Consider the following 26,595-nt stretch of genomic DNA (forward strand, 5'->3'; position numbering starts at 1 on the left):
CATTTTCAGTTGGGTCTGGCTACGCGAGACTAGTTCGGAGCTAATCTTGTAAACTGCTGGACCCATTATGTTTCATACTTTTTAGTTATGCCCCCACCCCCTCTGTAAGGCAGATCAACAGTGTCAAACCATTTATAGTCATCACGTTTTGTTTGCATGATTGCTTCCGAGCTGCGATGAAGAGCGCCATATGTCACTCTTCAACTAAAAGTAGCGCCACTTGATAGAGAACGTTCCCTCTTATGAGTTCCGCACTCCTTAAAAGCAAGAGGATGTCAAGGACGACCGCAGCGCTCATTTGCTGTTTTCTATCACCCAGAGACCATGGCATATCATCAGCAGCAGCAACAGACGCAGATGTATGGTTCCACAAGACACACATACACGGTGTGGAAGGCACCAGATGCTGTCAGGAGGCAAAAATAGTTTCCTTCTGACACTTTGTGAGATGGTGTGTGTGTGTATACGAAATGACTGGGCTGACAACTGGGCTCACTGAATATTCCTCCTGGACACATTTATTGTATATCTTGAGGGAGAAATCTATATGCTGTACTCCCACTAATGAAGGAACACACACACACACACACACACACACACACACACACACACACACACACACACACACACACACACACACACACACACACACACACACACACACACACACACACACACACACACACACACACACACCCTTAATCCTTTAAGACCGGGAACGCATCTGTGTCTGTTATAACTTCTGGGGGTCCCTGGAACAAAATATTTTGAGATGGGGGTCCACGGCCAAATACATATCATTTTGGGTGGTCCTTGACATGAGGAAGTTTGAGAACCACTGATATTACAGCAACATAAGTTTAAAAAAAAAGAAAAATCCAAGATTTTTCCAAATAATAGCGAATCTACAAGATCATATGAGCTATGAGCTTGTATATCTGCTATTTTTTAATAGCCAAAAGAAATCTAAAAACGACACAGATGCTTTCCCGATTTGAATGGGTTAATGTACAGCTACCAGAAACATATGCCACACTATCGCGGCTATGGATTTTTATTGAATATGTGAATGGTTGGTGCTACACGGCATGGTGGTAGACCGCTAAATGACATGAGTGACATGTACATTTTGTGTACAACTTGCCTATGACCGTTTCATTGTACCCGACTGTGAGGTCCAGAGGTCAACGTACTACAGCAGTGGTTCTCAACCCTTTTCTGGATCAGGGCCCACTTGAAAATCTTGAAAGCATTCACGGCCAACCCATCTGACCACTTAACATGGCAGCTGCAATACCCTCTGGGCCCACCAGTGGTCCCCGGGCCAACAGGTTGAGAATAACCGCATTATACATCATTATGTACTTCTCTGTGGCATTATCTGGCATGTGACGCTGTATGCCGTCACAATGTTTAGCTATTAGGACTCAGCAATTAAACTCACTGTGATGTATTTATGAATAGTGTGGTGGTAACAATGAGAATTTCTATTTGTACAAGTTGTACGCTTACATGTGAGACCCATAATGCTTTTAAGCATATGATCTGACGGGTAGGTAAAAGGGCCCTGGGTTTGGTAGTCATGGAAGAAGACATAAGTCTCTGACAGCAAGGCGGCGGATCGATGCCAATAAAAAAAAGAAGAGGGCTCTTTCTCCGTCAAGGTACCACAGTAGGACACCTTCCCGCAATTTAATCTAGTCAGTCAGCCCAGAAGTAATGTCCCTTAATATCACGACTTCTCCATTACTCTATTTAACATAATTAAAATGTCGAGCGCCGGGGCCATAAAGTGGGTCGTTGGGAAGATTGTAATTCTGCCGTAAAGCCATGAAGCATGAAAATGTCACTTACCGAGTAGCCGCGGCCTGACAGCGAGTGAGTCGAGCTCTGTGGGGAGGAGGAGAGAGACAGAGAGAGTGAGAGAGAGAGAGAGAGACACAGAGAGAGAGAGAGAGGGAGAGGGAGAAAGAGGGAGAAAGAGCGAGAGAGAGAGACAGAGAGGGATGACCTTTAAGAGGGGCATTTCACTCGCTGACACAGACATGATAAAGCGCTAGCACTTTAATATCAATATTCACTTTAACCTTTTGCCCACCCCGACATGTAGCAAGCACCCCTGCACACCCACCCTCTCCTACAAACGTCATTCTCATCCATTCTGCCCTCATCCAGAGCTTGGGTATGTGAGAGTAATTCTGTCCAAAAAAACATGGACACGACGTGTGTCATGACTCACTCGAATGCAGGTCTAGCTTTCTGTAGTTATGCCTTTTATAGAACAGCAAGGAGATTAATATATCTCTGATGACGACAGACACATTAAATTGGCTTCGCGCGGATGTATAAATTATTCATACTGGCACATAAAAGTGAAATTTGCACTGTATTGTTCAATCATTTTTAGATCAGTGCATGCCTAGAATGTTGGACAATTTCCAATTAAATATAAGGTTAGAATTATACATTATAACTTGGGGAAATGTGTTGGCGTTTATGCAATAAACGTGTGTGTGTGTGTGTGTGTGTGTGTGTGTGTGTGTGTGTGTGTGTGTGTGTGTGTTTAATTGCAACCAAGTCTGACCACTAGGGTCTTTCGAACAGCAGAGTCCAGAGATAGGCAATATAGGCATATATCCATAACTCTGCAGTGGTAATTGCAGCTTCCTGCATGGTCCACATTTCGATTTTTTCATGCAGCGCAAGGAACTAAATTATAGTATACTGTATTTTTATATTGAGCTTAGCCTATATTTCTATCTGTTCTCCAATTTTGCAATGGGACCTGGATTTTTGTGTTGACGATGACCCTCAACCTGTCCAACTACTTCTCCAAAGTGAGTGACACCCACAACACTAGAGGAAGCAACCATGATTCGGTGCCACCCAAATTTGGAACAAACATGGGAAAATTCTCATTCTACTACTCTGCCACCAAAATGTGGAATGCCTGACACCATTAATGTGTGCACTGGTTTCTTTCGAAATTGGTCTGAAAAACAAACAAAAAAAAAATCTGCAAGGACAATAAAGCATCTGTCTGTCTGTCTGTCTGTCATTTTGCTATTAAGTTAATGAAATGCCACCCTGTTGCCTACCCGTTTTTTCAATGCAAAATGGCAACATGGCCGCCGTGTGAATATGGTCATATAGTGTTCATTTGTTATGGTATGTTGATGAATTGAATACATAGGAACACAATGGAAACAAGTGTCTGGATTTTTTTTGTGTTATCCTTTTAGCCTTACTGTACCCCATGCTGTTTACATTTCTGACTAATAAAGTATTCAATCAATCAATGACCATACTGTAGTCAGGTGCAGTACAGTCTTCAGTGACAATATTGTTCAAATAAATCTGATCTGATGTCCACAACCCTGTCATCTTAGGAATATAACTCTGGAGCACAGCTCCAATGATGTACTTTAATGCAGGACTGTAATGCTGCCCAATGCCCAGGCCAGAGAAATAAAACACTTTTTCTTTTTTGTTCTGCCAAACTGGTTGTGCAGCTCAGGGCCCCCATCAGAATACCAATCTACAAATCTCTCTCTCACTCCACCACTTCCACTTTCCATTCGCTTTTTATTCGTCCGTTTCGATTGGCAATTTCTTCCTGCAGGCCTCTGGGGGGGCCAGCAGGCTTTTCTGCCCGACCAATTTTGTCTGTAGGTTCATACCTTCAATCCAGACCCTCACCTCTCTCTTCCTCTCTCTCATTCTGTTTTCAGCTAGGGGTGCAACAGTGCATCGATTATAAATATTGATAATTTAATAAAATAAAGTATTACTAATCGATACCTATTTTGGGCATGTCATTATGGGCAAATGTATGCATAAAAATAAACAGCAACTATTGAAAATAGCATTTCTACAAGCTCACAACGCGTCGCGATGTAGAGATGTGAGCTTGATGATGCTATTTTCACAATTTGTCACAACACCGTTGTGTGCCAAAGATACAATAGGGCTTAAGTGGCTAATTGATTCAGTGATATGATATATATTTTTTAAAGCTCTTCTCGATTATTCGATAAGACGGAAATCAATAGAATAATCACTTAAAAAATAACCGATATTTGCAGCCCTACTTTCAGCCCCGATCCTCCTCCATCTGCCCTCCGGTCCTCAGGCCTTAACAATACCTCTGATCCTGGCCATATAGCTCCTTGTATTGGCCGCGATCAGGAAACGTAAAAACATGGCCTGCTGTGCAGGAATCACAGGGACTTCACCTGCTGTATTCAATCCCCTTGTTCCTCTTTGCCACCACAACCAGAGGACAGAGGAGAGGGAGGAAGGTGCAGGAGAGAGGACAAGAAGTGATGAGGTGATGAGGTTAAGGAAAGATGATGAGGAGGTGGGGCATGAAGATCAAGAGAAAAGATGTGAGGGGTTCAGTGGGGGAAGGCAGTTAACACAAAATGGGTAGAGTGTGTTTCCATGTATGAGTGTTTTTGCACATGCGCAATCACTTGCACAGGTTTACCCTCCCCCTTTGTGTGTGTGTGTGTGTGTGTGTGTGTGTGTGTGTGTGTGTGTGTGTGTGTGTGTGTGTGTGTGTGTGTGTGTGTGCGTGCGTGCATCCATGGTGGCCAAGGCCATTTGGAATTAGCCTTACTAGGCAGCAGTTCATTCAACTCAGAGCTGTGGGAGCAGAAAGAGAGGCTTATTTAAATGATAATGAGGAACAATCCATTGGATTTGGTGATGGGCACTGGGAGAGGAAGAGAGAGGCAGTACTGGGAAGGAGGGAGGGAGAGAGAGAGCGAGAGGGAGAGAGAGAGAAATCCATTAAAAACGCCAGTAGTTCGTAAGCCACAGGGCCAGTGTACAGCTAAACACTCTCTCTTAAAAGCCATTATACATGGCTCTCAATGGATTTCTGCTGCGCTTAGGACTTCAAAAGGATTTAAGAAGCCGCCCGAGAGGGGAGGGGGGTGGTTAGGAGCGGGGGGGGGGGGGGTATGTGCACTGTTTGTGTTGTTTGTATGGTCAGGTGGCGTTGGAGGGGTGGGCTGGGCAAAGGGTTAGGGTGGGGGTAGTCTGGAGGCTGGTGGTGGGAGGTGAGAGATGGCGCTGGGATGCTGAGTTAAGTAAACAGGGCTCTGTGGAGGTGGAACGGCACTACATCTGCCCACTAATCCTCTTCCCCCTAAAAGAAAATAAGAATAAGGCGGGGGGGGGGGGGGGATTCTTCCGTCTAGTAATTTCACCTACTACTTTACACTTGTAAACCTCTGATGTAAAATAAAGCTGATTCTGATTCTTCTAATTCAAGTCAAGCTACTGGTGTTCCACAATCATGGGTGAAGAAGGGGAGGAAGCACCACAGAGCTAGTTAGCTTAGGGACGTTCAGGTGGCGCAGGGCTATAGTCTCTGCCCAGTGCCCATTACCGCGCCCGGGCGCTAGGGGTTTGAAACCTCTGCGGTGCATCCGGCTTGGCCGGGGCGTTCCAGCGATCACAAATCAAATCAAATAAAACTTATGTATGTGCTCATTTATATAGCACATTTAAAAACGACTGTTGACCAAAGTGCTTCACAGAAAAATAACAAAGGCAAGTGCACTCACACACGTGACAAAAGAAAAACAAAAACAGCATAAAATAATATTCCAATTCGAAAATCTACTCATGTTATTAAAAGCAAGTTGGCAGCGTTTGCGTATCGACGTTGTATGTGCTCTCCATAGGACTAACTGCACAAGTTACTAAATTGGAGTGAAAAAATTACTCTAAAAGACTAAAAATAAATAAATAAAAAGAGCAAGTTAGCTCAGTGTGCACGTGTGCGCGTGTCTGTGTTTTTTATACCCCACCACTCTCTGCCACAGACACTAGAGATGACCCGCCCACCCTGTCTAATTCCCTTAATCTTCATGTGGCTTTAGTTTGCCACACAGCTACTATCACCCAGTCAAAATAAAAGTGATCAAGCTCACATCATGTCTATGAAACTACAACAAGCAACGCCCACTGTTTGTTGTCCTTCCTCTCTTTCCTTTCTCTCTCTCTCTGCTTACAACTGACCAACATTTGATGCACGACTGTTTTTACTTTCCGTCCAGGTGGTCGTGTTGCATTTGTCTCCATTTCCTTTGGGAGGGAAGACAAGAGGAATCCATTTTACACGGAGGCCTCCATCACCGCAGAGGAATCATTAGTTAAGAGCCTTTAAAGTGCACACCGGCTGTCTGATGCTGGGCAATAGAGCATGTTTAAGGAAAATTAGCACTCTCTCTCAAAGCGCTGGCAGAGATGACACAGAGCTGGGGGACAAGAAGGGAGAGGAGACAGAGAGGGAAGGAGAGCAACAGAGTTAGAGAAAGCCAGAGTGACTGAGGGAAAGATACAGTGTAAGAGAAAGGGTGTGCGACAACAGAGAGAGAGAGAGACAAATAGAGAAAGAAAGAGAGAATGTCAAATGGAGGGATGGATATTTATAGAGAAACAGTAAAAAAGAGAAGGTAATTGATCAGGGGCAGAGGAAGAGGGCAAGAGACAGACAGACAGACAGACAGACAGACCTATATTGATAGATACAGTATTAGATAGATAGAAGATATATATTAGGTAGATTAGGGAGACTGATGATCAGTGCACCTGTGTGTGTGTGTGTGTGTGTGTGTGTGTGTGTGTGTGTGTGTGTGTGTGTGTGTGTGTGTGTGTGTGTGTGTGTGTGCGCGTCATTTACTTGGCAGCAGATTAGAGACATGCCACATCTGACACCGTCTGCCGTTACAGCGTGCCATTTTCAGCACCCTCCATCACCACCACCCCCCACTCCATCTCTCTCTCTCACTCTGTCTCTCTCCCTCCTTGCTTGCCGTGACAGGCCTGTCAAATCACCATCTCCCTTTTATCTCGCAAGCCCGCCTCTTCCTTCCTGAATTTTCATTACAAAAACAGTCTTTTACACAAGTTCATGAGAAAAGTGCAGGGAATGACAGAGATGGTTGGGGGGGGTGAGCGAAGGACAAAGAGAGAGACACAGGACAGAGAGGGTAAGGGGGTAGAAAATAAGGGGCGAAGATGGAAGGTTAAGGAGTAACAAATGAGGATGAGTGGCCTTTTTTTCTTCCTTCATTTCTGGATTTTTTTCTCAGCACTGAATGGATTAAAACAATGCAGTTTAACAAGTTCATTAAAATCACTCTTCACTTCATCATTCTTCCCCCTCTCATAATGCTTCTGCCAAGAAGCAAAAGCCCCCCGCCAACCGCCCCCCTCCTCCTCCTCTCTCTCCGCCTCTGTCAGCTGAATGAACTGTCTGATTTAATTTACTTTGGTTTGGGAGGCCCTGACTTGACAGGCGTTCGTTAGGAAAGCATATTTCCACATTCATTTTAAAATGAGCCGCTTGGGATTTTCTTTGCATAAATTTTCATTACTCCTCCCCTGTAACTAAATTGCATTATTTCATCCGGCAACCGTGCTCAAACGCCAACCCCATTGGTCTCCATTTCTGCACTGGCCTCCTACCAAACGGGATAGGGAGCCCAACATGCAGATAATGTGGAACGGTAATTTTAAAGGAATGCTCCATCGTCAAAATTGTGGGTGTGATATTAACTGTGTCGATAAATGCAAGAGTACATACAATACTGGCTGAGAAAAGCGCACAACTTCAGTTCCATTTTGAAATTATGATTTTAGATTTACCAAGAATTCACTGCAAGGGATGAGTTCTTGAGCATTTCACAACGCCGTTACCTCTTGTGGAAGAAGGGAGAATGGCTGTCGTCTTCGACGTCCGCACGACTCATTGTTCGGTATGTCTGTGACTCTGTGTTGCTTTTTATTAAGTGCTTTCATGATACAGAGAGTGCTGACGGACTTAGCACCATGCAAGGATCATTATTTCTACAGATAATGAAAAAACTGAGCAGGATTCATTTCAAGGTGCATTTCAATGCAAAATGCAAAATACATATTGAGTTTATGGAGAACATGACTTTATGGAGCACATCATTTTGCACACTTTCCTGAATCCGGCCACCATACATATGTTGCCTTTGAACTTATTTGCCTTCAGAGTTAATGACAGTTAATAGATTTTCTCAGTCGTGTCATCTGTGGTACTCTACATAATTACACTACATAATTCCATGTAGTGTTAAATGGCTCAGTAAAAATAATGACCATATGCAATAGTAGCACGACCAAAAACCTCACGGAGGGACACTGCTGGGAACGTATAGGTTTCAATTGACTAAGCTTCACTTACATAGACTTGGAAAAGTGTCACAACCAAAATACCTAATGAATCACAGACCGTGGCTGAGAATCAATTACACTGAAGACTTGTAATGTATTTCAGACGGTCCCTTTAAACTCTCGTCTGTTCTGGAGGAGGGTTGGTGAGGTCAGCCCAGCACCTGGTGGAACTGCTGTTAGGTCATGTCTGCGTTTAAACGGCTGCCACGGGGCCAACGATGTGACGCAGCATGAGTGGCCTAATCACTTCCTGTCTGTGTGTTGTGTGCTGCCAGGCATGCAGGGGCTGGCTGGTCGACCTTTTCCCAACACGCCAGGGGGATTTACGAGGTGAGAGCTGGGAACAGCAGGGGCTTACTGCTACGTCGGGCTGCCCTCTCTTCCGAGCCGCTGTGAACCCACCCAACCACATACACACACACACACACACACACACACACAGGCCCCCACTGGTCCCCCACTCTCTAGGCCCCTCTGACCTGGCCTATGAAAGCAGATAGCCTGGGTCTCTGTAGGAGGTCTGTGTGTAGCCCTGAGAAGGGGTATGGGGGTCTCACCTCACTGAGCTGCTCTTTGGAGTTGCTCCTGTTGGGTCGGGTCGGCTCCTGCACCGCCTCTTCCTCGCTCACCTTGAGCGGCCGCACGGTCAACGCTTTGATCTGCGGGAAAAGTAGAAGAGTGTCATCTTCTGACCCAACATTGAAACATTGTACATAGAACAACAACAAAACCCAGCTCCTTTGTCTGCAACATTCAACTCTTTCAGTCAATGATATGACATAGCACAAGAGAAACAACGGCTAATGGAATACAATCAACTACTGTATTTATTTCTATTGGTTTTTGAAGAACGTGGCTCCTTTTCCCTGACTCTAAATAAATGTCTGTGACCAATATGTGAAGAAATCTTATCAAGCCTCAAAATCAATGTAAAAGTCACTATTCAGTCACATACTGCTTGCATCCAGAACTACATGTACCCATCACATCAGATGCTTCCCCTGTACTGTCTCCCTCTCTGCTTGCCTAATGTCTGTTTCAAAAAAGAAAACAAGACTAGGATGAAATCCGAAGAGCATTTTTCAAATGTATTTGACGGATCTATTATTTAATTTAAATTGATATTTAAATAGATTCAATCGATTCATTAAGTGTTGCACCCCTACTTAAGGAATTATAATTATTTGTTTAGTTTTTTTACAAACACCATCCACGCTTTGAACGTCCAGAGAAAGAAAACGGGTGCACCTCTCCAAGATAGGACATTTAACAAAGCTGGAAGTACACTACACCCCCAGACCGTCCGGGGAAGGAAAACAAGTTATGATACCGTAACCCCGGAAGTACAACATTTGGTGAAAGGCTACACCATGGGCTACACTTTTAGCTTAGTAGTTATTTAAATCAAGCTACATACACAAACAAACAAGACACGACAAGTCATGTATACCAGCATGCCTTCTGTTGTAACACACCGTAACACAGTAGGACCAAATTTAGCTGAAATTACTACATACGTTGTGACATAAGTTACATCGTGTCCCCACGAGACACAAAACAGACAAAATACACCAACACAACACTCTTCAATTGACTAATTAAGTAGCATTGCTATCGTTTACCACAATAATGTTCATAAGGTGTGTTGATTAAGTGTTTGTTTACACTGCTGCTCCAGCCACGGCACCATCGTTAGCGTTAGCCGCATGCTAACGGTAAAGTCCGTTAGCTTAGCTACATGCTAACGGCTCATATTAAGTAACCCTGTTGCCAATACATAACCAACATAACCAACTAACGCTTTCACAGTAGTGGACATAAACATTCACACACATGCTGTAGACATTATTAGCAGGTTGCATTAGGAACCAGCAGCTAACAGAATACAAGTAATAGGCTTAAGTGTGTGGGTGTGTCTGTCTTCTGCTGCTGCTCAGTCCCCACACGCGGCAATTGTAAAGCAGTTTGCCGTGGGAGGACGGGACCGCCGTTCAGAGTATGGGATGTCTCTCAGACATAAGGACAGCCAATGATCGAAAACATGTCGAGAATAGAGCGTCGCAGTTCCCGCCCACTTCCAGTTGCCGGAAGTAAATACTCAATGCATTTTTCCCATTGACTTTTCCGAAAATATTTATATAAATTAATTTAAGCCTAGAATCAAGCTATCCAGGATCCTGGTGAATCATGACCATAAAACGTTTGATTCTGTGAAAAAACTTTTTTGAAAACGGCAAAACAAAGGGTATTTATTAAACATAGTATAAGTATATCATATCATTAAATACAAAAATTAAAAAATCACAGAAAAAAAGGTTTTATGGTCATGATTCACCAGAATCCTGGATGGCTTGATTCTAGGCTTAAATTCATTGATATAAATATTTTTGGAAAAGTCGATGGGAAAAATGCATTGAGTATTTACTTCCGGCACCTGGATTCTGCGCAACTGCGATGCTCTATATGTCGTGAAATGACTGTCTGGTGCTCGGTCTCTTTATAGACCCGCATTGCATGCTGGTAAAAAGAAAGAGCATTAACAAAATGGAAGGCACAGACTGGTTTCATAGATTGCCGTTTCATTTACCACACAACGTAACATGGTACTAACTACACTCTGGCCCATATTGCCAGTACAGTGTACGTCCAGTTTGTTTGATAAGCTATGAATGTTGTAAAACGTCAGTATATTGTACGTGTATACAATGGTAATGTAATGTTAGGGAAATGATATTGGTCTAACTTGACATTCAGTGAGCCATGCATGGCTGATCAAACCAAATATAATTTGAAGTAAATGCTTGCAAAGTGTCTGACAGTACCAAATAGTCAAAATCCAAAGCAGTCCTCAAAATGGAAGCACACACCACAAATAAGGTAACACTGACATTCACTACAGACAGTATACAGTACATTTCACATTTCGTTAACCCTTTAAGACTGGGAATGCATTTGTGTGTCATTTTTAGATTTCTTTGTCTATTCAAAAATAGAAGATGTACAAGCTCATAGCGCTATGAGCTTGTATATCTGCTATTTTTGAAAAATCATGAAAAGTTGTGCACATTTTTTTTCTTTTTTTTGGCGGACATTTGTAACTCAAATCTTTGCTTCTGGGGGTTCCTGGAACTAAATATTTTACAAATGTTCGCTTAAAAAACAATATAATCCACAATCCAATTTGCCACGAATTTTCAAAAACTTTCAAAAATAGCAAATCTATATATGCTATTTTTGAATAGCCAATTAAATCAAAAAATGACACACAGATGCGTTCCCGGTCTTAATGGGTTAAATGTGAAAAGGATCCGAGTAAGGATTGATGAACTGAATTACGTCAGGGTCTGCTCTGTGGAATGAATTCTGCCTGATTTGTGTGATGTGTCTCAATTTTGACTCTTATTTTGTGTCTCAGTATCAGCATGTGTTGGCTACATGCAATGCAGCAGCCCAAACAGAATTCGAACACCTGCAATCCCTGACCTTGTCACACACAAAATGTAAACAATGGTAACAAATGAAGATGGTGGTGGTAGAGAGGAGAAATACTTAACAGTTGTACAAGACTGTGTTCTAAAAAATATGTCAAAAATATTCTGAAGTGGGATGGATGGAAAGGAATATACACACATAATAATAATAATAATAATAATAATAATAATAATAATCACATTAAGTGTTTATAGAGCCTGGCTTGTGACTGAATAGTCACATGTTTGATCACAACTAAAAGGTTTCCAACACAAACAGTCAATGTGTCCTTGAGCAAATCAATGAAGCCACACAATACCTGCCCACTCAATGAAAGCTTCTCTGGTTAAATATTTTAAACGTCGATTCAGACACACTAAACCTGTCTCTACCTCTACAGTTACTCTGGAGATGAGTTTTGTCAAAATATCTCCCCCCACACACACACACGCACACACACACACACATTGTGAACCAAACATGTGTGACTTCATGCCACACTGCTGGGCTACGCCAGATTTGAATGACTTAATGTTTTATAGCATGGCCAGCCGGCCACCAGTGTGTTTGGCACCAAGCTGGACCTCCAGCTAGCCAGATGGGAGGCTGGGAGGTGAACTAGCTTGGCATTTGTGTGTGTGCGTGCGTGCGTGCGTCCGTGCGTGCACACACACACACACACACACACACACACACACACACACACACACACACACACACAGACACACACCAGGGAAACAGAGGTGTCGGCTGCAGGGAGTGATAATCCATTTGACTATAGCAGCTCACGCTCAGCGGCTTGCCTGGTTGGTGAATGTGCGCACCTGTGTTGTGTGTGTGTGTGTGTGTGTGTGTGTGTGTGTGTGTGTGTGTGTGTGTGTGTGTGTGTGTGTGTGTGTGTGTGTGTGTGTGTGTGTGTGTGTGTGTGTGTGTGTGACTGTGTGTGTGTGTGTGTGTGTGCGTGTGTGCGTGTGCGTGTGCACGCATGTGGTGGCTGGTGGCCCCACAGTCTCCTGATCTCCACTGTAATTTAAGCAGATCACTGCTACAATTAACCTTTCCCGGTAAATATCAATTATAGCCCCCGGGCTAGGGCTGGAATTAAAAGGGTCATCAGCAAATCTGACAGGTCCTGTACGTTACCACCTGGCCTGGGAGAGAGGGAGGGAGGGAGAGGATGAGGGGGAAAGGGAGAGAGAGAGAGGGAGAGGGGGAGAGGGACATGGAGGGAGATAGGGAAAGAGGGAGGGAGGGAGAGCTGTGACTGAGGGGAAGGAAGCAGAGGAAGAAAGGGGGATAGAGGAGAAAGGGAGTGAAATAAAGAGGTAGAGAGCGAGAGAGTGTTTGTCTACCCTTGTGTCTACTAGCACATAAGCCAAGTAGACACAATTCCCTTTTAATTACCCTGCTGCCGCCAGGATCAACCCCCTGATTGGCCAAGGGGACTTAACGATGCTCTGAGGTCAGCGGTGACAGCCAGGGAGGTGTGTGTGTGTGTGTGTGTGTGTGTGTGTGTGTGTGTGTGTGTGTGTGTGTGTGTGTGTGTGTGTGTGTGTGTGTGTGTGTTGGTGGTGGAAGGAAGTCGTGGTATTGAGGGGACATGTTGCAGCATGATGCAATCAGTGTGGAAAGAGGAGGAGGAGGAGGGAGAGACATGGCAGGTGGTTCTAATCAGGTTTGACTTCCACCACCCACTACCACCATCCCTCTCTCTCTCTTTCTCTCTCTCGTCACTTGCTGTCAGGCTAATCACTTCTTGAATCTCAAAATAGATATCGTTCCTTTTTTTATTTCACTTCAATTTTGCACAAAGAGATCACCCGACTGTAGACAGGCAGGAAAGCAATCAGTTAACCAGGCAGTCAGTCAATCATGCGGTCTGTCGGTCAGTCAGTCAGTCAGTCAGTCAGTCAGTCAGAGATGAGCAGAGGTTCAGTAAGTCAGCCGCGTGTTGAGTCTTGGCACACGGTTGATGTCTCGCCACTTTCGAGTGCAACCACTGATTACTTTGTTTACCCAGCATTTGCGAGCGCTGACAAATTCCTGCAGGGACCCCAAAGTGTTTCCACTTCCCTGTGGGGAGCCCTGCCATTGCAAACCCCAGTCAGCAATCAGCCCTGCTATTGATCACAGCAGAGAGTCTAATTAGCTACCTGCATTAATGATGCTGACTGGCTGTGGCTGAAGAGAGAGAAAGTGGGGGGTGGCAAAGGCAGGAGGGAGAGATGGACAGAGAGCGATAGAGAGCAAGGGGGAGGTAAATAACAGAGAAAAACGGAGGGAAGAGAGAGATAGGATGGATAGAGCAGAGAGCGAGCGAGAGAAGAGAAGAGAGCGGGACAGAACGGCAATTGATCCTGGCATGTATTCACCTCCTTTGACAAAAGATTGGCAGCCCTGGTGGCCTGTGATTAAGGCAGGGAGCTAATTTCTTTGTCTGGGGGACGTGCTTTAATTGGCCCTCAGCTCCCATCTGTACAGCCGATGTTGATTTTCCTTTTTTTGTGGCTCTCGTAAATGCTAAAGGGCAAGTGAGAAAGCTCGGCAATAAGGCCCATCTCCTCCTCAGAGATGCAACTGGGTAACATGATGGAGGTCAAGGTCGCTAAGCCCCCCAAATCCCCCTCCACCCCGCCCTTCCTCCCATGGCACATTGCACCGAGGATCATGGGAAGTCTTTGAAATGCACTCTGGGTAAGCTAGGGGGAATTGGGCTGTTTTAAAAGGCGTTTTGTTCTCTTTTTTTGCCGTCATGCAGATTAATTTTGTTTACAACAGCAGTGGATTGGACCTCGTGCAGCACGGGGCAAGGTTAAGCAGGTTGAATTCAAACACAGAGAGCGAGTGAGCCATGTGTGCATGTGTGCGGTTGCGTACGTACATGTGTCACACCGCTACTGTGCACGAAGGAAAAGGAGTGAGGGTGTGAGGGCCCTGTGTTTTACATGAATAATGTACTGGAAATGAGCCCCATTAGTCTCGGTATTGAACATGTCTGAGGACCACCACCCCCTCTCTCTCTGGAGGCTCCCACTCTGTGCTCTTTAATTATCTTCAAAAGGCCCTCCAGCATCTTAATTTCACCCCCAAGTTGAGTAGCGAGCTAGCTATACAGCACTAACTCGGGCCTTGCTCATTTACACTACGGCAGTGCAGGGTTGAATTCACAAAGCCAAGGCTCTAAGCGGAGGGGGAATATACCAGATTTCTCTATATCTCTCACAGAATAACCTGTTGGATCCCAACCAGTCAGGATTCAAGCCAGCCCACTCCACTGAAATAGCACTTCTCGCAGTCACAGACGCACTCCATGCTGCTCTGGCTGCCTCCCACTCTGCAGTACTCATCCTTCTTGGCCTACTGTGTCTACATCATTTGATACAGTCAGCGTCTTCTGTACACCATTTCTGACCGCGGCATCACTGGGATGGCACTCAGTTGGTTCTACTTCTATCTGACTGGTCAGACCTACAGTACTGGGTTTCATGTCTGAAAGGTTCTTTCTGGAACCAAAAATGGTTCTTCTATGGCATCACTCTGAAGAACCAGTTTTGGTTGCAGTTGGCACCTTTATTTTTCTGTGTGTATGCAGATATCTTGATTATGTGCTCACATTTTGTTTTGCTATTTCAATGTGTTTTTGCGTGACCACTGGCCACAAATGCTTAATGCTCTGGATAAGAACGTCTTCTAAGTAGTTGTAGCAATAGCAGCACTGGTAGCAGTAACAGATGGCTAAGAGTTTGTGCTCAGACTAACCAGTCTCACCTCTCTCTCTCTCCCTCTTTCCCTCTCTCCCCATCTCCTCCCTCTATATATCTTTCCCCCTTCTCTGCCCTGTTGTCAGCTAACCCATCACATTCATTTCCTCTGAAGACAGACACAGTGAAGTGAGAGTGAGCAGTGAAAATGGCATCATTCCAGCTTTAATGAGCAGGTGCACCGTGGGGGGGGGGGGCGTTGTGTCCATCATCTGGAGGTCAGCGGGGGTTATGATCTGTTGTTCTGTTTTCATTCCACTTGTTCTGTTCCTGTCTCGCCTTGTAGGCGCGCGCGCGCGTGCGTGCGTGCGTGCGTGCGTGCGTGCGTGCGTGCGTGCGGCGGTCTACCATTTCCTCCTAGCAAAATGAGGAGACACTCTTGGCCCTTCCTTGTTCTATCGCTTCTTCCACCTCTCTTAATCTCCCATCCGTCCATCCCTCCCTCCCTCTCTGTGTCTCCACAGCCATCCGTCATGTGTCAGTAGCAGTCAGGGAGGTTGTGCCTCAACCTCTGTGCGGCCGTCAGTCCTCATTAACCTCCAATGTTGAACCTGCTCCCTCCAACCAACACACCCCCCCCCCCCCTTCCCTCCACCTTGCCTGCCGTCAACGCAACATTCCCTGCTCTTCTCTTCACTGCCACTTCTTACCAATCTCCTCCTGCCTAGAGGAGAGGAGAGGAGAGGAGAGAAGGAGTTGGGGGTGATGAGGATGGATACAGATCCTTCCCCTAATTTGTTCTGAAAAGCGTCTCCCGCACAGAAAAGGGGGACCCTAACCCCTATTAACCCCACAGAGAAGGGCTGCCGCCACTGCACACAGCGCCGGTGAAGGTGGAGGTAGAGAGAGGGATAGAAAGCGAGAGAGAGAACAGTGAAGGGGCATGTGGGTGGCCCCCGGCGGGCAGGGGGGGCCGCAGGAACACCGGCTCAATCTATCAGCTCATTATCCAGCCCTCCGTCACCTCCATCGAGCCTACACCACCCAACCCTCCACCCTGCGTCGGCTGGGTCGCCGACAAGTGCACTTTAGGGCCAGGGGCCAAATTGATTCATCTGCCTTCATTTTCCTCAGGCTAAGAAGTGGCAGCTGCTTCGGATTGCAAAGGGGGGGAGGTGGTACTGAAGCTGTAAGCCTGGGTGACAGAAAGAAAGAGACAGGGATGGTGCATATGTGGGTGTGGGGGGGCAAGTAATGGAGGTGTTCCTACTGTAGCTTTGTTCTCAAGCTTCACTCATCCTCCTTCCTCCCCTTTTTACACCAACACTTCCCTTCCTCCCTCCCTCCGTAGTACCACAATAGCTATCAACACAACATGCGCGATTGCGTGCGCATACGCGCACACGCACACGCACACGCACACGCACTCACACTCACACTCACACAAACACACACACCTTCCCAACCGCAAAATCCCAGGTTGGAAATTAGCCCAAGGACAAGCCAGTGGATTTACTACGGGGACAGCAAATGGATTTTTGCTTTTATTTTGACGACTCCCAGTGTATCCATTACCCCCTGCACTTAATCATCCATTATTCATGGAGCACGCCCAATAATAAATGACCACATAAAAAGGGATACACATATTATACAAGGTCTCAAATGCCCCCATAACTCTCTAGACGAGTACACCACGAGGACTACATCGCATTCGTGAGCATGGGGCACAAATACGAGCTCATGAAATAGCGACAATATGCCATTTCTATTCCTTGGCGATGATAGCAGGGCCACGCAAAGTCAGTTGGTGGGTTAAAAAACTAAAAACAACGCCCGCTAAGCGGCAATTTAGAGGCCATAACCCATTAGTATTTCAGCGGCGCATGTTGTGTTTGTGTCCATAAGGATGTGTACCACGCATTAAATGTTAAGCAGGGCAGATCAAACGCCCCGGCACAGTACAAGAACACTCACAGAAAGTGAGTGTGTATTTGAAGCCAGAAATTAAAACATGTGTGTGATTTTGGTGCCTGAGTGGATGGTTGCAGCATACATTAGAAGATTACACACTGGTAAAATCACAGATGACAGAGAGTTTATAATTATGCTTTAAATATGGTTTACACGTCCATTTAGTTTTTTCATCATATTATATACAGTTTAAGACGTCCAATTGGATTAGATTAGACGTTGATTTGATTCAGATTCTATTTGTTCTTGGTCTATTCTAAAGCCTATGGTTAAGACGTCCAATTGGATTAGATTAGACGTTGATTTGATTCAGATTCTATTTGTTCTCGGCCTATTCTAAAGCCTATGGTTAACAGGCGGGCATGTTGGAGGTGCAGACCGCCCTCCTTGACCTGATTCTCAGCTTGTGGAGCCCCTGAGGAGAAGCCCGGGAGTCCCTGTGAGGCCCTGTCTAGAACAGATGAGTTGGGGAGAGGAACCGTTCCCCTGTGGCTCCTCACACCTCTACAATCACTCTCACCACCTGCCTCCTGGGAGGGAGAGAGAGAGAGAGAGAGAGAGAGAGAGAGAGAGAGAGAGAGAGAGAGAGAGAGAGAGAGACGAGGCAGAGAAGGGGTGGGGGTGGGTGCACCTGCTACCAGAGTGTGTGAACCCATCCCTCAGTACCGGTCCCCAGGGGGTCCTGCCAACCACACTGGCACACACACACACACACACGCACGCACGCACACATATACACATATGCTATGCATGCACGTGCCACACACACACACGTACACACACAGAGTTGGCATGTGTGCGTGTGCTTTTAAAGGCACCATGTATGCATGGACAAACACACAGATCCCCCAGAGGACTCTCACCTGTCAGCCTGGGTCATTAGAACAGTATCTGGTCTGCTCTGATAAGCACAAGGCCTTAAGGACAGACACCCTGGCCTCCGTCTCGTCTCGTCTCGTCTCCCCTCCTCTCACCTCCCCTCCTCCCCCTCCCTCCCTTCCTTCTACCCCATCTCTATACTTCATTTCTGCCCCCTGTCCCTTCTCCCCACTACCTCTCCTCCTCCATAAATCTGGCCTCCCTCATCTCCCCCTCCTCTCTTTCCTCCCCTCTCTCATTCCCAGGCAACTCCTTTCTCAATGCTACACAGTCAGAACTGGAGCGTTCATTTAGGTCTGAGAGTGTTAACCCATTCAATCCGGGAACGCATCTGTGTCGGCACCGAGTGCCGCCGCGCTACGAGCTTGTAGATCGGCTATTTTTTTTAAAATCTTGAACATTTTGTGCAAATCTTTGAATACATGTATTTTTTTGAAACAACAATTTTAACTCAAATCTTTGCTTCTGGGGGTCCCTGGAACAACATTTCGATGGGGGTCGGCGGCCAAAAACATCAACATCATTTTGGGGGTCCTTGACATGAAAAAGTTTGACCACCACTGATATAGCAACATCATTTTTCAAAAAACTGTTAGGATTTAGAAGACATTTGTAGAATAAAAATATTTAGTTCCAGGAACCCCCAGAAGCAAAGATTTGAGTTAAAGATGTTCGCTTGAAAAAATATATATTCAAATATTTGCACAAATTTTCACGATTTTTCAAAAATAGCAGATCTACAAGCTCATAGCGCGGCACTCGGTGCCACGCTATGAGCTTGTATATCTGCTATTTTTTAATAGCCAAGATTGAATAGCCAAGATGCGTTCCCGGATTGGATGGGTTAAAATGCACCATCCTCAGACTCTCACAGCTACGGCAGATGGAACACAGTTGTTTCACGAACAATTAGGGCAGGGAATGTCAAAATGCTACTGATGTTCTTGGAAAGAAATGAAGAGAGAAAGAGATTTTGGATTTGTTGTTACCAAAAATTATGCAGATCTTCCTCCATTCTCGTTTTCCTTGGTACGGAAGGCGGGGGCTTTGATTCTGGCACAACTTATTACTGCTGCTGAACGCAGTGAGCACATTATGCAAGAACTAATAGGACGTATGCATGCTAATAAGACCAATTCAAACAACATTCACTTTGGCAACATTGAGTTTGTGTGTGTGTACTGTATGTTCTTGAGTAAATGTGCATGTGTGAGTTATTTCTTTTTTTTTTAAGCTCAGCATGATTATTTGCAAGTCAAATTTGTTTTTTTAGCTTTCAAAAAAAGAGTATGCCTCCACAAAAGCAGAGGCCACTACATGCAAATGAGGTTGCAGTATACATGCCCTCGATCACCCCAGGCCTCGGCAGGAACAACTTGCAGTGAGAGGGAGTAAGACAGAGAGACAGACGTATTAATCAATGGTCACTTATGATGCTTTCCCTCGCCACGTTCTAATTATCAGTTGGCCTTTAGGTTATAAAGTATTATTAATGTAATGTGAGGAAAACAAGAAACACATATCAGTTCAAATATATTTAAGTGACATGATTGCAATGGGGAGAAGATAAATGAGTAATAACCTCAGAATACATTTTAGAGGGGGAAAAAAAGGAATTGCAACTCATTGAGTGAACGGCATGGATGTCAACTGATACAACCTCTAATGGCCAGAGATACAGAAGGAGTAAACAATCTTATCAGCCGATAAGATTCTGTTAATGAGACAGAGCTCCCTTGGCACACAGAATCTAGAATATCCTGCCACAAAAATTATTCTTACACATGATTATTCTTACAAAACGGTATAGTTTGATATTTAATAGCACATTATTTAGTAGCATTATTTCATTGATGTAACTCACTTTGACCTTTAGAACACACAATGTTTTGTTTGAATTTGTAGCGCATTCAGGCCAGATAGATGTTGAAATAGCATACTCATATACTGTCGACACTACATACATGAGGGATATCCAGGACTCACAAAGTTCACTGAACGCTTAACCACTTTCAACCTGCAGTCCCTATGTCATTATAGGCAGAATATTAAAAAAATATTAAAAATCTTTTTGCAATTTTTCAAGTTTTCAAACATTTTGAAAATAGCCTATATACAACCTCACAACGCGTTGCAAACAAATACAAGCTAACGTCATTTTAAAGTGGTTCCTTGTCTGTGACCTTGCTAAGAGTGTCTTGTGTTGTGACACACTTTAGAGTCCAGACCCACAGGTTGAGAAACTACACTACAGTCACTGGGTGTATGTCATGGGTATGAGAGGAAAGTGAAAGTGATGAAAACACCCATTTTTTCCCCTCTCCTGCCTGGAAATTATCTCATTATCACTTGCAGATATGCTGTTTTTTTTAAGTGTAAGCTTTGCATTCTCTCCCGCCGCATCACACCTGATAACTTTGTCGCCTTCACACGTAGCCTGAGAAACGTTTAATTTCCTTTAACTTAATCTGAAATAATTATCAGCCGTTGCCGTCCTACACATACGTAAGGGTGGGAAAAAAAGGGGTTTCAAAAGAGTTCATTCATGACATATTCACAGCCCCCCCCCCTCCCCCCACACACAGACACACACACACACACACACACACACACACACACACACACACACACACACACACACACACACACACACACACACACACACACACACACACACACACACACACACACACACACACACACACACACACACACACACACCTCGCAGGAAAGCTATCATTTCTCAGGATGTAATTAAAACATTGTAGATTACATCAGGAGGTAAAAAGGAAATGAGCGTGTGATAATAAGGAAAAAAAAGAGATGAAGTAATTTTGAAAGTTGTAACATGGTGAGTGTCAAAGTTCTCTCTCGCTCTAGTTTAAACCAGGCCAGAAAGTGACTGTTTCACAGGCCGCCCAGTGAAATTACTGCTACGTCCAAGTCTTAGTTGTTTTGTTATTGACTTCTGGTTTCGATAGAGACATAGCAAAGGGGATGTGATAGATGGAGAGAGACTGAATGACAATAGCAGCGAGGTAGAGAGCTAGAGACAAAGAGATGGAGAGATACAGAGAATGGAAATAGGAAAGAGAATGGAAAGGGGAGACAACCACAGACACTGGACCTACGTACATACTGTAGAACGAAAGTAGAGTATTTCTCATCAAAACCATTCATACACTCGATGGCTCATTCATACAGGATGACGCCTTTATTTGCGTTGACAAACTGTGTCGCTTTATCTGAGCATAATATTCCCGTTCTGTGTGAATCTACTCATGATACAAACGCCGGTTCGAAAATATATATTTTCGGACGAATTCATCATGTAAAAATAACGTCCCCAGTGCGTAAGGACCTTGACACAGTGCAGTGAGACTGGGACTAGTTTCAGGTTGTGGTTTACTACCAGAGAGAGAGAGATACTGAGGAAGAGACTGAGGGCCTTGGAAATAGGAGGCAGATGCACAGTAAAATCCAGAGCGTAAGGGTCTTTTTTAACACTCTTATGGTCCGTACACACCGGGAGCGTTTATTTTTGCACCATAAATTCACATTAATTTAAACTGCTGTCTGTGTTGTGCACGCGGACAATATCATCGACCTATATGAAATGAGGCATCACCAAATTAAAAGTTTGATGTGAAATAATTGCGTCGCATTTTCATATCGTTTATTCGTGTCGCTCCTGGTGTGTAATGACGTCGATGATGTTAGGGTTAAATGAACAGTCCAGATTTTCCTGTGTGGAACACATGTGATGAATCAGCCTGGGCTGGATGCTGCCTCCCTCTGATGTCTCTTCCTGCCCTTGGAGACCTTCTGGGACCTTATTGCCTGATTTATATTTAAGTGCGCCAGTGTCGAGTACGAAAATAGCCGATATAAAAGCTCACAATCCAATGATCCACATACTTTAACTACTCCTATGGTGAGCAGAGCAACGTTTTGGTGACCAGGCATATGGAGAAAGGAGATGCGGGCTGTTAGATCCATAGAAAAGAGAACTGGTTTGTGCTGTAAATATATCTGCTCTCGTTACTTGCTGTGGTTAGAGAAAAATATCTCTAAATACACAGAAGGTTGCACATTATAGAGCATTTCATATATCTTAGTTCTGATAATAAAATTACTTAAAATCGTAAAAATATCGGCGAAGGAAAAAAACAATTGGTAATGCAATTCTATTGACAATCGGAACAAGCCTAATGTGTAGATACATCTAAGCAAATAAGGGAGATCAATACAGTACGTATGCACAGATATTACTAACCAATTTACTGTACATTTTTAGTTGATTAATGTATAACAGGGGTTTAATGTTTTCACCACATAGAAACATAATATTTCCAACAGATTTTGATTGTTTTCTCCTTCTTTTGAAATATTTTCTTTCACATCAGGACATTGTAAGGATCATTAGACTCAATAACCCACCTATCTCCCAGACTCCCCAGTCAGCGTTCAGAGTTTGAATGAATGTAGAATTATGTGCAGGATGTAATTTGCATACAGATTTGAGGGGACTTAATTTAATTGACTAAATTTAAAAGAAAAGAAAATATTTTAAACCAAAAATCCTCTCTCTCACACTTATGCCAGTGTGCCAGAGATTACCCTCCACTGTGCCAATGTTGGCACCCGTGGTTGCCTAACCCCGTATAGTTTATTATGTCCCCCGTACATTAATCTTCTATTAAAGGGGTGGGGTGGTGGGATCATTATATAGATCATTATGTACAGTGCGAGTGACCCCACATCCCCTCTGCTGCCACTTTGAACCACTGGTTGGTTCATTGCAACAGACGGCCAGCCGGGCCTGCAACACATCAAAGGTAATGTAAATCTCCACCCGGGACCACTATCAAACGTGTAGTGAGATTCAGGTGGCCTGCACATGTTTTTCCACTGTACATCTCGAGGGAGCTCAGATGCTCTTTTAAAAAGCCAATATCAAATGTTGCAATCACAGAGTTACACACTGAACTATACATTCACACATGGGAGAGTCTTGCCGCCACAACCCGGGTCATCTGGTCCCTGAGCAGCCCCCCAACCCCCCCTCACCCATTTTTCCCCTTTTCATTAATTTTCCCTTCCCTTCCTTCCTTTTGCCACCCCATAAACCCCACTTCAGTAGACTATTGCCCCCTGTGGTTTAGAGTGCTGGTGAGAATGGGACGGGAGAAAGAAAAGCAATGCAGCAACACACACGCACGCACACACACACACACACACACACACACACACACACACACACACACACACACACACACACACACACACACACACACACACACACACACACACACACACACACACACACACACACACACACACACACACACACACACACACACACAACCCACCTCCAGACATGACCCCTTCCCCAGCAGAAGGATCAACACTCATTTCACTTGTAACAAATTGATAGATAAGAGGCGCACCGTTGCCCGGGCACCGGCTTTTATCTACCCCCGTGCACAGGCCTGCATGCAGAATGTTTCTAAATCCCCCCATAAGCTCCCGATACCAAAGAACAGAGCTCGCCTTGCACAGCTGACATGCAGAAATATGTTCAAAGGGTGAGGAGGTTATGTGGTTCAGCGGCCTTCCAGCTCTGTTTTCGTATGTGTGTTAGATCAGTGGTTCTCAAAGTGTGGTCCAGGGACCCCCTCAGGGTTCATTGAGGTTGTTCCAAATGGACCCTTACAGGTCTGTAACACGGAGAGTGTACAAAATGGAACCAAACAGACCCTTACGGTTCAGTTTGGTTCCATTTGTAGACAAAAACTGTCAGAAAGATGGGAGGGAGGAAAAGACAAAGAGATAGAGGGAGAGAGAGAGGGGGGGGTGTAAGGAAGAAATTGTATTAGGGAGGTGAGAGAAAAGGAGTTAAATACAGGAGAGAAGAGTGCATGGGAGAGAGTGAGATGAACAGCACACAGGAAGACCTCATACTTGTCAGATATGGATGGAGTGAGGCAGAGATACCGGCGGGCTAAGAATGAAACACATCTGCTGTATGAAACTTCCCTTGCAGAGAGGAGAGAAGAGGAGCGGGAGGGAGAAGAATGGAGAGATGCTGAAACGTGGAGAAGAACCGGAGGAAGAGAACAGAAGGCTTCTCTCCTATTCTTGAGGCCTCTGGCAGTGACATGATGTACCTCTTCACTGTCGGATATATTGGCAATCACTCTCCTACCGGACCACAAGAGAGAGCGAGAGAGACGACGACGGATCGCTCGAAGGAGAGTAGAACGAAGAGGAGGAGGCGGAGGAGGAGGAGGAAGGAGGGAGAGCAGTGAAGATAAGACAGCTCCTCTGAAAGCTTTGGCTTGGTATGGAAATCAGGTCTGGAAACGGGGGAATAAAAGCAGAACGCATAAGCTGTGTGACATGACAGCATCTCGCCTGGAAAAGAGGAGAGATCTATTGCCTGTGCAATTACACGCCTGCATTTGCATGGATATGATCCCTCAAAATGCATGTGCTGAGACTGAGCCCTGCTGTGTGTGTGTGTGTGTGTGTGTGTGTGTGTGTGTGTGTGTGTGTGTGTGTGTGTGTGTGTGTGTGTGTGTGTGTGTGTGTGTGTGTGTGTGTGTGTGTGTGTGTCCGCGCGCGCACGTGCATGCTTGGGTGTGTGCAGTGCATCTCTCTGCAAATCAGAGTCTGCATATCATAACACACACTACATTGGGTGATCTGACAGACGCTGTTTGATGGGATGTACTGTACCGTACACTACATGAAGCGATGAGCTGCTGTGTAGAAGCAGCAGCCAGTGTTCTAAATTGGGATAAAGGGCCAGTTAATACGATTATGGCTGGAATTTGACTGCAGATTCTTTAATGGGTAAAAGTCCCCTCAGAAGAAGCCGTCTCCCAGTCCGTGTCCTAACAACACCCCTGCAACTGGGAATTAACCACTTAGACCCTCTATACTTAGTCAAACGGACCTGAGTGTGCTCTTTTCCCCCCTCTACAACCAAATATCTTTGCCGAAAATATCCAATCTTCAAGCTCACGGCGTGCTGCAACGTGGCGCGTTGTGAGCTTGCAGATCTACTATTCTGGGGGAAAGAATAGGGATGCTAGGGCTCAAGTGGTTAATAAGACATTCCTCAGGATAAACATAGTCTCAGTTATGTCTAGCCATAACTGAGACATACCATTTTAGATGGTTTGGCATTACACTTCATTTTTGTGATTTACAGCTCGTCCAGAGTGATGTACAATTAAAGAGAGTGGGGAAACGGTTCAGCGTCTTGTGCAAATTTAACACAGATTAGCTGCTATGGTATTTGAATTTGTAACATTTAGTTACAGGACAGTCCCTCTCTAACTATTAGCCCTGTAGGCCTTGTGTAAACACCGCCTTTAACTAGGATCACAGGTCAGGGCACTCTGTTGCATGGATCAGGAATTCATACTTAACCATTTGAACCCTCTATACTTAGTAAACTTGAACTCAGTTGGCTCTGTGCAAATTTGGTCCGCTCTTTAATGAATTCATACTTTTATTTTTATTTCACATCCATTTTCACACTGCGCAACAAAATGTATCACGTTCATTTCGTTTGTTCGTTGTTGACATTCGGTGTATGGCAAATTGTATCACCCCTGCAATACACCACAGAAAGATCTTCTGTGTCAATTTCACCATTTGTAAGTTTGAATAAAGTTAAATTAACACTTAGGATTTTGCAGTGCACTTTAAACCCTACTTTCATACGTTTTGTCAGATCAGACCTGTCAGATCAGAGGTGACCTATATATTCATAACCCATAAGCAGCCATTCCAATAGTTTCTATCTGTGTTTATACGATGTGCATTGTGTTCTCTGCAGGGCATCAAGAAGCTAAACATCAACATGACAGCACTCAGTCACTGCTCAAATGTGTGTGTGTGTGTGTGTGTGTGTGTGTGTGTGTGTGTGTGTGTGTGTGTGTGTGTGTGTGTGTGTGTGTGTGTGTGTGTGTGTGTGTGTGCATGGCCGTGTGATGCACCACTTGGTGGCAGTAATACACTAATATCAAGGGACAGAGACAGACTGAAAGACAGATTACTCTCTCACACACGCGCACATGCACACGCACACACGCACACACACACACACACACAAAAAACTGCGCAGATAGCATGAAAGTCAGTGATATTCTAAGGAGGAGGAGATGAGAAGGAGGGATAAAGGAGGCGAGTGTAAATGGCAGCAGGACCTTGTTGGGGAGAGGAGTCTTCAAAATAAAAAAATCTCAAAAATGTGAACAATGGAAATGGAAACAAGCCCACAAGGCTTTTTAAAAAAAAATCCTTTTAGCAGCATTTGTATAATCGTAATCATAAA

General features: G+C 44.7%; 1 protein-coding gene across 11 annotated transcripts in view; it reads right to left on the reverse strand.

Moving 5' to 3' along the window:
* The window catches only part of fbrsl1 (fibrosin-like 1), a 386,897-nt gene that overhangs the window by 223,523 nt on the left and 136,779 nt on the right, over nucleotides 1-26,595 (reverse strand). For 9 of the 11 annotated variants that reach the window (XM_084053878.1, XM_084053870.1, XM_084053874.1 and 6 more), the window contains exons 3-4: nucleotides 8,778-8,879; nucleotides 1,855-1,890 (exon numbers count right to left, since the gene is read on the reverse strand). In XM_084053878.1, coding sequence (XP_083910004.1) covers nucleotides 1,855-1,890; nucleotides 8,778-8,879 — 138 coding nt within the window. The remainder of the gene's footprint in view (nucleotides 1-1,854; nucleotides 1,891-8,777; nucleotides 8,880-26,595) is intronic. The other 2 variants (XM_084053868.1, XM_084053873.1) reach the window with 1 other exon arrangement.

This window comes from Gymnoscopelus microlampas (assembly GCF_963454915.1).
Source record: "Gymnoscopelus microlampas genome assembly, chromosome: 4".
Taxonomy (NCBI): Eukaryota; Metazoa; Chordata; class Actinopteri; order Myctophiformes; family Myctophidae; genus Gymnoscopelus; species Gymnoscopelus microlampas.